The sequence below is a fragment of the Astatotilapia calliptera genome, chromosome 4 (assembly GCF_964374335.1).
Source record: "Astatotilapia calliptera chromosome 4, fAstCal68.1, whole genome shotgun sequence".
NCBI lineage: Eukaryota > Metazoa > Chordata > Actinopteri > Cichliformes > Cichlidae > Astatotilapia > Astatotilapia calliptera.
In genome coordinates this window covers 27204346-27218408 of record NC_137425.1, presented here as the reverse complement: position 1 = coordinate 27218408, position 14063 = coordinate 27204346, and the positions used below count along the sequence as shown (strand labels likewise).

Sequence of the window (14063 nt, the reverse complement as noted above, 5' to 3'; positions counted from 1 at the left end):
ATTTAAACACATGACCTCTGATGGTGGGAGGATCAGGTGAAAGAGAGGCCTCGACAACAGGTCTGGACATTTAAAGAAAAACTAAGAAGAAGAAGAAAAAAGAGAGCTAATAGCCAGCATGTAAACACATTCTTTTACACCCACCCACCCCATCCCCATCCCCTCGTGTATCTGTGTCCCATTTCATTCCAAAAGACGAGATGAAAAGCGTGACAGAAAAAACGAGTGACACGCAACAGAGGTTCCAAGTGAGGCTGTTGCAGTTACATGGCGTATGTTCCAGCAAACTGAACTAGTGCTACGCCCACTCCCGCCTCCTCTGGACCGCTCCCAATCCTACAACAAGAGGATAAATGGGCTGAGATACACTGGCCATTATGCGTTATTATTCATAAGAGAGGGTGTGTTATCGTTGGCACCACCTAGCAGCGGCTGTTTAGAAAGGGGAGTGAATAACTCTGGTCATTACTGATTGCACAATTACAAAATGTGGCTGCTACAAAATGTCGGGTCGGTTTTGTTCAGCCCCCCTTGGAAGTAAAACGGGTCATGGCTCGGATCAGTCAGAGCTCACACACTGCAGAGAAACTGGGAAGTGCTTCATTGTGCTGTAGCACATGCAGAACACTGTGAAGGAATGCACTGAATGTTGTTAGAATAAACATTTTTTGCGTGTGTGTTTTAAGCAAGTAAAGCCAGGATAATGTCTACAGATCAACCTGGCTGCATTAAAACCTGCAGGCAACTGCTGCTCTTTTTAAATCACCTCCAACAGGTCATTAATTGACACACAAATTATTACCAGCTAATCTTAAACTACACTGGCTAATGGTAAATTGCAACGAGCTGATGTCACGCTGCATTACCTAATGACATGCACTACACTGAGGAGGAGAGGCCAGGCTGACTTTGGGTGGCTGTTTATGTTGAGGCAGTGCATTCCCCCGTTCGCCAGGCAACCAAACGGTTTACGAGCAGTTACTCACACAAAAGCAAGGGGCGGGCTGATTGCTCAACTAATTGATCTCCACCAGAGATCACAGAGCCGTGCTCATAAAGAGGGAGGGGGAACGCCTCCCATGACATCAGCGCATGCTGCACGGCGAGACGGGACCTGCAACTCAGGGAAAAGACTTCTTCCCACACCGAGAGATGCAGTCGGCAGAGAGTTTACACACATTTTGCAACCAATAATCAGCAGCGGGGTACTCTGCTATTAGACAAAGTGGTTGGTGGTATAATGACAACCTTATTAGAACTCCGAAATATAAAATAATATACACATAAGCTTCATGGGAAACATTTGCCATGCCACCTTCTCTTTCAGTGTTGTGCAAAAAATTTGCTTCCAAAATCTTGATTATGCCTAACACCCACAGGGAAATTCCTGTTAGGTCAGAGGCCAGCTTTAGTTGCTGAAATTCCCTTTTTGTGAGCTGACAGGTGTTCGGTGTCTTTCAGCGAAGCTGATGTGAGCCAAGAGTTTAAGCACAGATTAAAAAATCATTGTTAAATTCCATGTAGTGAAAAAAAAATCTACTTTTCATGTGTTTTATATAAATATAAGTCATTTAATCTATTCTAGATTTTGGATTGGAGCAGCTATATGTTTTTCTTATTACACAGATATGAGAGAACAACAACTTTCAAGTGTGATAGAACTGCACAAAGACTAAGACCCAATAGCTGGGATTATTTCACATAATCCCATATTTCTTTTCTCTGTCTCTCTTTTAAACACAACCCATCAATTGATATCTGCACCGAGGCCAAAAGCAAACACAGTAATGCCGCACGTTTTCACACAGACGAAGAAACATGCTCGGGCCTGGGCGAAGTGGCAAAGAGGGATGGCTTTAGACAGTCTTTCATTGTGAGGATAATTCAGTTCATTAGCACCACTCATACCTTTCATCTCTTATCTGGTCCCCGGGTACAAAGTGCAACCTTGTGTTGTCTGGCAGCTCATCGGAGGTGAAAGGTGAGCTGAGCGATGGCTCATTGTGTTTCTGTGTCTGCAGTTATGGTAGCGGAGCTGTCGCAACTCCTGCCAGCAAGGAGCAGATGTGTGGCTGCCAAATTAGCCGTGATGGCATCATTAGCCTGATAGCATCTGCCCTCATAAAAGCAGGCAGATGCTGCTAAGCTGTTCTGTTAGCCTTTGGCCTTCATATGGAGTGGACAGAGGTAATGGTTCTTGTCAGCTTTGCTTTTGCTGTCACAGACCATAAAATATGTGATGTAATGTTAGCTCTCTATGAAAGTGTAAAAGATGTGGTTGCAGTTGTTTTGAGCCAAAAATTCAAATAACCCAAGGTGGATAGCTTTGCACTGCCGTCACGAATGCCTAATAGGTAGCACCAAGCCAAGGTTTGCGATGAGCCATACTTAGTGTGTGAGGGACCCTGGTCCCTGAACTAGTCTGATAGTGCCAACAGATTCCTAGCCCCAAATCTTGACTCCTGGTCCATATCCATATCTTGCGTTGACACTTGATGGCTGAAACCCAATCACCCTGAGCGGGTAGACCACGTGGGTTGGCAACGCGGTGGAGTCGGGGGGACAAAATGAATGTGAAAACAGTCAAGTCAAGAATCCAGCAGACACTCTGTAGCCTCAGTGTGTATTTTAATGTACATCCTGCCTGGCTAGAAATGAAACGAACCAAAAAGAAGACATTTAACTGTTATTTATGTTTCTGCCACAGCATTGTGCTTTCTCCAAGATCATGAATTTAACCTGATTTGTGGAACATCTCCGTGGGCTGGCACTGAAATGAGCTGTGATCATTCAGCCCCAAAGGCCACACAGGCAGTTTAGTAGCTGGGGACCAAAGAGGACATTGTGGCATATCTGAGTTTTGACCGTGCAGCTATTATCTGTCGCCAAAGCCGAAGACTTGAGAGGGAGAGAACGTTAACACGAGCTTGACCTCCTCCTTTATTTAATGTGGATGAACACAGAGGTGTGGATTGAACCACACATAGTGGGAATCTGTGTTTTTTTTCCAACAATCTTCTCTCAGATGCTTATTTAGTAAAAGATCACGCACTAAATGTAGCGCTATTGTTTAAAAACTGGTCAAATGATTTCTTGTATTTTAAAAGCTTCACTTTGCTATGATGCGCTCATCACATTGTCAAGATAAATACCCAGTGAGAGGCTTGTAGCTCTGACAGTTTCCACAAATATGTCAAAGAACTGTTTTGTCCACCTTAAACATTACGCCCCACGGCTGCAGTTTGGCTGCGCCCCAACTGGTCACAGAAGATCTCATTTTAAAAGGATTTGTTTTTCTTCCCAGTGCTGCCGAGGTCTTGCTCATAGGGAATTGTAGGATCATAGTGATTTTATTTACCTCACGATATAAAATGGCCTGAGATAAAATGACTGTGACTTGGAGCTCTATAAATAACAATTTGCAGCATCATCGCTGCCACAGAGACACGAGACTGAGACAAAAACTGATTTCACAAAAAAGCTAAGTTGGTGGGTTTTTTTTTTATTTCTGTTGCTTTCCCCCAAACTACCATCTACTCACTATTAAAGGAAGTGGATTTTTAAGCAATTGCAAACTTGACTTGCCACTTGGTGATTGTATGATAAACAGTGCAGTAAATCCTGTTTCTAAAATCCTGTAGTTAAGTGCATGTTGCTCTGGTTTCTTGTCCCTGGGAAAATATATGGACTGTAATTGTGAGGATAGTTTTGATCTACAGTACTGCAAAAAAAAGTCTCAAGCCATCCCTCATTTCTTTTTAGCATTTGTGTCCAACAAGCCAGACTTGCTTGTAAATTGTCTTGAACAATAGGCTTTCTGAAGGTTTTGCAAAGTTCTTCTTTGGACATTGACTGCTTTTTGACTCATTTTCAGCCCAGTCCTTCTACCGGACCATTTTCAGTGGATTATTTTTATTTTTATTTTTGAACCAGCGTTGTGTCTACACATAACAAACAACTTAGCAAAGAACCAATTTTGAAGTGTATCTTGTCAAAAACACACATTCTTTGTTCCCCATTTTAAATATAAAAAATATGCCAAAGACACCACAGTTTGACAGACATGAAATACTTTGGCATAAACAAAGTTATTCCCAAAGAGCTTTTAATCAAAAGCTTCTCTCAGCATGGTGTGCAGTGTGTCATTGGAAAATACATAGAATCAGTTCATCCAGTGAAGCCTCGTCAGAAATGGTGTCACTGGAAGAGTGGAAGAAGCCATTATTGAGGAAGGGAAACAGAGAAAAGGCTGAGGTGTGCTGAATTACACAAGAACTGGACTGAACATCAGCAGCAAAAGGTCTGGCGGAGTGATGAATCCACATTTAAAATGTTTGGTTCAAACTTTAAATAATATGTACAGAGGACAGAGGTGTAATAGTGAGTGTCCACAGCCTTCTGTAAAAGACGGTGGAGGATATGTTATGTTTTGGCCCTGCATTTCAGCCAGTGGTGTTAGAGATCTTGTCAAAATGTATGGAATCACGAACACAGAAAAGTACCATCAGATTTTTGATCCACCATGCAGTAACATGTAGAAAGCATTTAATTAGGGACAGCTTCATTTTTCACAGTGATAGTGATCTCAAACACACTGCTAGTGCAGAAAAAAAAACTACCTGAATAGAAAAACAGACAATGGAACAATCAGAGATGGATTGGCCTCAACATTACTGAAACAGAAAGAACAGCCAACATCCAATGAAGAGCTTTGAATATCCTTCAATAAGCCTGGAGAACTATTTCTGGAGACTACTTAAGAAAGCTGCCTAAGAGACATCAGGCTGTGTTGAAGAATAAAGGTGGTCATACCAAATATTGGCCTTCACGCTTTTTAAAACAAACAGTTTTTGCATTATATATTGTATTTCCATGTGTGTTCTGCACATCTTTCAATAACTAACTGAACCCTTTTCCAATTTTCCTAGCAAAATATAAAGAAAGCTGCTAGAAGGATGCTTGTCACTAGAAAATACAGCATGTACTCTCTATAAGGAAATGGCTCTCTGGCTCTCCTGTGATATTGAATATCTGAACGTGGAGTCTCTCCTTTTCTGTTTAATATAAATAGTATATGAGTGATAAAATGCAGCAAAATGAAGGCCCCTTTCTCATTTTTCAAACATCCTGCTACCTCCAATATGTGCCTCATTAAAACCACATCTCGAATACCAACTCCTCATGTTCCGACTCAGTTGTTTATCTCATTCATGCCATCTCCTTTTTGGCTTGATCAAAGAAAAACGAAATCTTTAAATAATTTTCTTATTCTGATGCTTTGTTTGTTTACATAACACCAAGGTGACGGGGCAGAGGTCGATGCGTAAATCCATATTCTGCGGGAGATTGAAATCTCCCCTTTGCAGATCCATTTGGTTCTCGTTCAGTGTTTAAATTTTTTTCTGAAATCATCAAAAGCGCTCCGGAAACTTGTAAAAGGATTCATCATCTGGAGTCCTTGTTGTTGAAGTCCTTTGTTGTTGTCTTTGCCCTCATCAAAATCGCAGCTGCTGCAGCGTCGTGTGATCGAAACGTTCATTGTTTGGTGTCGTGAGTCTGGTGGAAGCGAGCCTGGAGGCAGCTGCGGGTGGGGGTGGGGGGGTCGTGGATCATTTTTATGCCTTTGCATCACCGAGTAAAACGTGCTTTATTAAAGAAAGTCCAGGAATTCTGTGCGACACAAGCACTGACTTTAATAACGAGTCCATTCTGGGGCCGTGGCAACTGCAACACTGTATTTATGACAAAGATTTAAGGGCTGTTCATCATCAATCATCTGCTTTTCTGCCATCCGTTTTATGCAACATGATGTGATGAACGACTCCGTGGCGTCTTTATGAGCCTTAATAGCAACGACTACTGCAAGAGAATTAAGGATAATCTCTTGGTTGCGTTATTAGAAGTGGATTTCTAGTTTTAAGCATCAGATTAGGGAACCACCTTATCTATTAAAACTACACTGCTACAGCTCTGTACAGTATTTAAAATATATATATATATATAGCCTATATATATATATATATGTATACACACACACACACACACACACACACACACACACACACACAGGGGACGTGTTTGCCTATACAGCATTAAATAACATTAAAAGAAAAACTTTATGGTCAAAATATGACTCTGCTATACTGTATGTAAAATGTCATTGGCATAAAATTCGCTATGGAAATCCTCCAAAAAGACTACTTTTTATTATAAATATTTTATAATACAGTTTTATAGTTGAGAACAATAAGCTGTAAAGAAGGGTGTAACTGTATAGCCGAAGCCATAAAATAGTTATGCACATGTTTTTTGAAATGATAAAATGTTGGGGGAACTGTAAATGTATTTTTGAGCTCCATCTAGGAATCAAAAGTGTTGGAGAACCTCCTAAAAAAGCTTTACATATAAGTATCGCTTTTCTGTGTGTTACTACTAAATGATACTACACTACTACAGAGACATAGCTGTAGAAATGAGGGAGAAAGCTAACTTATTATAGTGTAAGTCATTTAATACAATTTAAGTGTTACTTTTCTTTTTATAATACACATAAAGTACAGAAGCACTTCATGGATATGAATGAACTCTTGCGACTTTTCTGAAATATCACCCACATATGCGCCATAGGTGTTATGCAAGCATTGTATAAGCTCTGTGCACTGGAATCAAGTACACGTGACGCATTCGCAGTAAGTGCGCGTTTGTGTCTCTGTGTGCCCAGATCAATAAACCCACTGTTGTCGTGAAAATATGGCTCTGTAATCTGCAGCCTAAGTGCTGTCTTTCCCTGAGATCACAGACCGCCATGAGACATGAACCCTGTTTGATTTGGCGCACGCCTCCCGCTCATCATACCAGCGACTGTACAGGATTACACACAGTGAGAGAATAATTGCTCCTGGATAAGCAACAATTGCGCTGGAATTCGTTCCTTCTCCACCTCTGAAGAAGCGGCACATTCTTTTCAGCCGACACACACACACACACACACACACACACACACACACACACACACAAAATACAACCCTCGCACAACCCTCTCATACATGTTGTATGGTTAGACATCTGACACCTGTTGACAGGGTTGGTAAATTCCTGCTGCCGCCATGGCGCATTTTCAAACCATCCGTAACAAAATTTCATTAGAGATCATCGTGCACAGACATTTGATTGTTTCTGAAGTGTAATCCCCCCCCTTGTAGACGGGACGAAAAACCGCCTCCACCAAGCTGTGGGATGCGTAATTTTCATCCAATATGCACACCCACCGGGAGCGCTTCCTTACTAACCCTGATAGATGGCACTTGAACATAAATAGATTGCAATAGCATAGCTCTAAGTAGGCCCTTGAAACCAAATGAAAGCAGACCCAGAAAAGACACATTGCCACTCTGGATGTCCAATCAAAGCAAGCAGCTGTTTTGCAGTAACCATTCCTTTCTAAACTCATAGAAGATGAAGCTCTGTCCTGCAGTGTGTCTCTCTGATTGCATACAGTATGCTAGACCTAATAAAATAGCTTATTTAACCAAATTAGCTAAATGTTCTTCTTTAATGAGCTGCAGTCACCCGACTGAGAACTTTTGCACCAGTTTTAGTATTAGATGGCAGCAGCATACAGTGGAATTATTGGAGTTACTGGCCGAGATTTACCTGTGGCTGGGCTTTTCACTAACTCAGTTATTTGGCAAATGTGTGACAGATTTTATTGAGAGGCATTTGGAGCCTGCTACTGTGCACATGGCTTATTATCAGCACTCAAGCTATTGTCACTGCAGGAAAACCACTACAGTGGCAGTGTGAGCAGAGTGGGGATGTGTGGATGAGATAACACAGCTCATTAGAAGAGCCTGGGGACAGCTGAGGAGATAGCACTTATTATTTTTCATGATGCTCTCGCAAACATAGAAGTTTTTTTTCCCATGTGAAGTAAATATTAAGGATCATTGACACCAAATTTTTAAAAAAGAATGAAATTAAGATGTATTTCCTGCTTTTTTTGTCAAATGTTGTTGTGTCTGAAAAGTGATTGTGTGTTTTTAAATGATGACTTAAGTGTTACAGTATGTGGAAAGATGAAAAGTGCAATACCAGCATTGGCCTTCTTGGAGAAAGACAACTAAGAGCATTCCGTTACCTATTCATGAAAAGGCCCTGTTGCATTTTCCCTCACACTTCCCTTAAGTGGAGATAACATCTGGGATAAGAAAGAGAGTAAGAGGGAAAGGGAGGAGGGAGCCTGTGTGTGTGTGTGTGTGTGTGTGTGTGTGTGTGTGTGTGTGTGTGTGTGTGTGTGTGTGTGTGTGTGAGAGAGAGAGAGAGAGAGAGAGAGAGAGAGAGGTTCTTCAAAGCCTGGCATAGTGCGTGTTGGATCAGTCTTGGGGAGGGAGGTGTGGGAGATAAGCCTGCGACAGCTGCCAAACACCTCTGTGTTTTACTGTGTGTGTGTGTGTGCGCGCGCTTCTGGGCCTCCCATTCAAAAGCAGTGTTTTTGAATCCCAGCCACCTGCCAGCTCCGGTCTCTTATGGCAGGTGTGAATCCGTTTGTACGTGATTCAGACCACTGATGAACACGGAGCATATGTGACAGTCTTATCGTCTGCATCTCCCTGTAATAACAGCAAGAAGAGCGCACTGATGGAGAGATTACCAAAATGTGAGGTACTGTGGGGGCTGCTCATAAAAATGGTACATGACTGACAGAGGCAAAAAAAATAAAAAAGTAAGAAAAAATAAATTATATATATATAACACAAAGATGGTAACAGTTGAGAATTTAAATGTGTTTAATATTAAAACAAATATGAAATTATGGTATATATATATATATATATATATATATATATATATATATATATGACAAAATGGTGGTGGCTAACCAACCGGACATAGTGGTGGTAGACAAACAGAAGAAGACGGCCGTAGTGATCGATGTAGCGGTTCCGAATGACAGCAATATCAGGAAGAAGGAACACGAGAAGCTGGAGAAATACCAAGGGCTCAGAGAAGAGCTCGAGAGGATGTGGAGGGTGAAGGTAACGGTGGTCCCCGTGGTAATCGGAGCACTAGGTGCGGTGACTCCCAAGCTAGGCGAGTGGCTCCAGCAGATCCCGGGAACAACATCGGAGATCTCTGTCCAGAAGAGCGCAGTCCTGGGAACAGCTAAGATACTGCGCAGGACCCTCAAGCTCCCAGGCCTCTGGTAGAGGACCCGAGCCTGAAGGATAAACCGCCCGCAGGGCCGTGCTGGGTGTTTATATATAAAATAACTTGCAAAATTACCCTGCCACAAAAAACACTAAAGTTCCCCCAAAGCAGTGTCTTGTTTCACTTTTGCTTAAAAGGCAACGCATGCAACAAGACCTGGCAAAAATTATAGAATCAAAACACCTGAAGGACCACTTTGTAGCAAATAGAGCGAGCACAAATATGACACAAAACAAAGTTTGAAATGTGTGACGCATGAATCAAACAAGTTTAATTAAATTAGGTTAATTCATCACATATATTTTCCAAGTAGAGGAAGAATTGTGGAATCACTTTGTGTTCTGCGAGTCTGAAACAAATACCTGCACAAATCTAAATATGTTAAAACAAGCTGTTGTACCTGGCTAATTGAAAGGAAGCGTGGCCCCAGCAAGAGAGCTGTTAGTGGAAACAATGGAAAAGATTATGCAACTCCTTAAAGATGTTATTTGCACCAAAACAAGAAATGAAAAGCAAATGTGCAGAAACATGAGCCAGTGTTTGCGAAGGAACGGTAAGAAATGGGCTGAATGAAAAGGGACGTGCATACAGTAAAGCCAAAGTGAAAAACCAGCACTAACACTGAAACAGAGATTACAGCAATCATGTACTGTCTGCTGACATTATGCTGAAACTTTAGTCTGGTGACGTTTTGGTGAAACAAATAAAGACGACTGCCTTAACCTTCCATGACCCGAACTCTTTCATGGCATGCATTTTTAATTTCCCTTTGCTATTTGTGCTGATTGGGACCTGATGATACTCTACAAGGGCCTGAGATCCACATATGAGGACATTTGTTTAAAATTGCAATAGAACAGTGGCAGTACAATATCCTCGTAAGTAGATATCAGGCCCTCGTAGAGCAGAATTTTGTATTGTGGTCTAGATAACCCAAAATGTGATGTCCACATATGTGGACGCCAGGCCCTCGGAGGTTTAGAAAGAAAACAAGCACATTTGCCTTCATCCTGCTCATTTATCAAATATGGGTTGAATGTCCGGTGAAGGGCGAAGAGAAGATGATTACCTCACCAGGAAAGCCTGACAATGGGTTTCTGATCAATCTGCTCAATCAATCTATCTATCTATCTATCTATCTATCTATCTATCTATCTATCTATCTATCTATCTCGGGATCTCGCAAAACTTTTGCGAGATCTCGCAAAAGTCCGTCTTAATTTTTTTTTCTCCCATGTCCCCTGCGGGGCTCCGTATGTATTTAATGGACTATGCTTATAAAGTTTTGACTTGCCATTTTGATTTTTATTTGTTTTTTTATTTTTACTTTGGACAAGGAGGTAGAGCCAGAAAGGTACCGTAAACAGTATTAGTTAATGCTAGCTCTAGCACGTTAGCTTAGTTAGGACATAAATACCTCAGTGTTATGACAATTTTCATAGAATTTAATGAAGTATTTATACAAAATCAACACTGTACACTTGTACTAGCCTATGCTTATTTTCCCCATGCTTAATTTTCTGCTCAACATTTGGAAGCAGCCTCAAGTGGCTCTTGGAGGAAACACACTTTGTGTCACTTGTGTGTTTTGAGCCAAGCTCACAGGTCAATATAGCTAGCTTGTTAATTGCTTAAACCAAGTATTACTGTCATTTCAGTGACTTGTACTTGGTTTAATAATACTTGTTCTGATACACTTCTTGTTATAGCTAATAATCTAATAGCTAATTGAATTGAACTGTGTGACCAGTGACAAAAGTGTGATAAATTAAACAGGTACAATGTCATTTTTATTCACACGAGCTATGATTTCAAAAATGAATTCTTTATTTAATGCATCAGTGCAATATGTATCTTGGGGTCGATATTAACAAGTCTCTCAGATGCGTGGGAGAGCGGAAGAAAGTTTTCCTGCCAGACATCACCAGAGTTCAGAGGTTAAATTCACAAGCAGGTGGCCCAGCAACACAGAGCTTGAACCAGGACGTTTCTTTTAGAGGCTTCATTATTTCCAATCCAGACCACAGCACACCATCTGTTTCAATAACCTCGTCTTACTCTGACGAACCCATACTGGGAGATTGAACTCTGTGATGTTTTTTAAGAAAGTGCATTTTCTCAGACTGAATTTGGCTGCCTCATAATTGCAATTTGGAAAGTCTTTAAACTTGTGTGCCGAGTTCGTCACTGTCAGATAACAAGCTCATATTTCTAAAACGTCACCTTTTCAGGAGCTAAGAAAAACAGCGTTGTTTTCTAGCTTGATGACACCGCATTTGGTTTTGCGTGTCCACGGGTTTAGAGTGTGTCAAACGACAGGGGACTGTGTAACCACGCAACCAAAGTGAAAACATGAAAATCAGAAAAACTGAACGGTTTTCAATGGCATTACCACAAAGGGTTGTTTAAATTCAATAAACTAAGTAATGAACTTATTATGCTTAGCCCAGCTGCAAAATGTCAAGGTAGGAGTTTCTGCATTAGTGATGAAAGTCTCCCTCTCTCTTTCTCTCTCTATGCACTCAGCCTGCCACTGCAATCTGCATGCCCGCCGCTGTCGTTTTAACATGGAGCTGTACAAGCTGTCCGGCCGTAGAAGCGGTGGAGTCTGTCTCAACTGTCGCCACAACACAGCAGGACGCCACTGTCACTACTGCAAGGAGGGTTACTACAGGGACATGACCAAATCCATCTCTCACCGCAGAGCTTGCAAAGGTAACAGGATGGTATGGTGTAATTCTTGGAATATGAATGATCCTCAGTCTTTCTCTAAGACCAACCTTTGGACACATGTTGAAGGTGTCTTCCAAAAGGAAAAAAAATGCTGTGCTTGGTACAATGCATACAAGTAGAAACACAACAGTTTAAAACAGACTTGAGTAAGCGACTTTTGGCTGCTGCCTTATCACGAGGTTTGGCATAGCAGGTAGCTCCATGTGTTTGATTTGGCAGATTTTTACACCGGATACTCTTCCTCACATATCCCCAAAGGGATTTGTATCTCTGCCTGGGATGAAACTGGGGATGTTTCGCTTGTTAGGCAAATGTTTAAAACCACCACACTACAGAGCCGGCGAAACAGATTTGAGTAAGCAACATCTAAAAATCTCATATCTTGTAAGCTGCACAAAAAAAGGCTTAAAGCCAAAAATTGAGGGCTTTCAGGTGTGGTTGCTTGAAAAGAGATGTCCACTAGGTGTCACCTCAACTCACCTGTACCACTGACCTGGACCTCTTGAGCATGTTTTCGGCGTTGGTGTGCTTTGGATTATAAAAGCCCAACATTATCTGAATGTCATTATCTAAGTCAGCGGTCCCCAACCCCCGGGCCTCGGACCGGTACCGGTCCGTGAGTCGTATAGTACCGGGCCGCGAGAGTTGAGGCTCAGGTGTGAAATGTATCGTTTTCAGGGTTTTTATCAGTTTTCAGCTTTATTTTGTTATCATTTTTATCGTTAACTCGGTTTTCCTGGGTCTTTTCACGTGTGTTATGAATAAATCTTCTGTTTTTCGGTACCGGTACTAGTTTTATTTTGTTGTATTTATCCGCGACACCTTAAAGGCCGGTCCGTGAAAATAATGTCGGGCATAAACCGGTCCGTGGTGCAAAAAAGGTTGGGGACCGCTGCTTTAAGGTGTCGCGGATAAATACAACAAAATAAAACTAGTACCGGTACCGAAAAACAGAAGATTTATTCATAACACACGTGAAAAGACCCAGGAAAACCGAGTTAACGATAAAAATGATAACAAAATAACGCTGAAAACCGATAAAAACCATACATTTCACACCTGAGCCTCAACTCTCGCGGCCCGGTACTATACGACTCACGGACTGGTACCGGTCCGAGGCCCGGGGGTTGGGGACCGCTGCCTTAAAGGCCGGTCCGTGAAAATAATGTCGGGCATAAACCGGTCCATGGCGCAAAAAAGGTTGGGGACCGCTGATCTAAGTTGTCTAAAAAAAACATCCATCGAGTCAGTGTTCAGTATCCCGTTGGCATAAGATGAAAGCAGCTACAAGAAGTCACCAACTGGTTTGTGAAGTCCTGTTTTGAAACGTTGAGGTGTGTGTTTCTGACGTGGTTTTTTGAAGCCAGTGTGTGTCAGATCTCACTGCGAAATTGCAAGTTGTTAGCCAGTGAGGATTCCCCAGATAACCCTCCAAAATAGACTTTTATTAGGTATGACCCAGAATCATATTGTTATTGACTATTGGTATTTCTGGCTCCAAAAAAAGTGTGAAAAAACCACCACATGCCCACACCACCAATGTCTGGGTATGCGACTATCTTTTATATACAGTCTATGTTTGGATCCAGAAATCCCAGCCCTTTAAAAGAGATGCTACCAAAAAAATAAATGAAACTTAAGTTAAGTAATACAAATTCGGCCAAGAAATGCTACAAAAAAATGCCTACAAAAATCACAAAAAAAAGGAAAGATGTAGTTTTTATAGAAACTGTAACCTCCAAAACCAGGCTCTTTGTAATAGTTTATACACTCACTCTTCACCATGCTCAGGTATGACAAGAATTCGTTGAAAAGTTTCGAGTAAAGCACACACCTGTCTTGGTGTCGATGAAAGGACCCCTGCAGCTCCCCAGATATTTGAGGTTCTCAGTGAATCCCTGACAAGACAAACATAACAAAGCAAAGGTGCGAGCTGATCCACTGAGTGGAGCGGTGAAAACAGCTCGCTAATCGTCCCTCTCTTCCATTCATACTTCCAATGCACGTACGCATGTGGACGGGGAGAAAGGAAAAACAACACGCGCACACAGGTGTGAGCACATACGTCGAGCTGCAGAGGATTAATGTGCGTGGGGGACAAAAGCTGAGCTCCTTCTGTCTTG

At 41.7% G+C, this 14063-nt stretch overlaps 1 protein-coding gene across 1 annotated transcript in view; it reads left to right on the top strand.

Annotated features, from left to right (window-relative positions):
- The window catches only part of ntn1b (netrin 1b), a 48489-nt gene that overhangs the window by 16568 nt on the left and 17858 nt on the right, over positions 1-14063 (top strand). The window contains exon 3 of the mRNA XM_026165798.2: positions 11734-11922. Coding sequence (XP_026021583.1) covers positions 11734-11922 — 189 coding nt within the window. The remainder of the gene's footprint in view (positions 1-11733; positions 11923-14063) is intronic.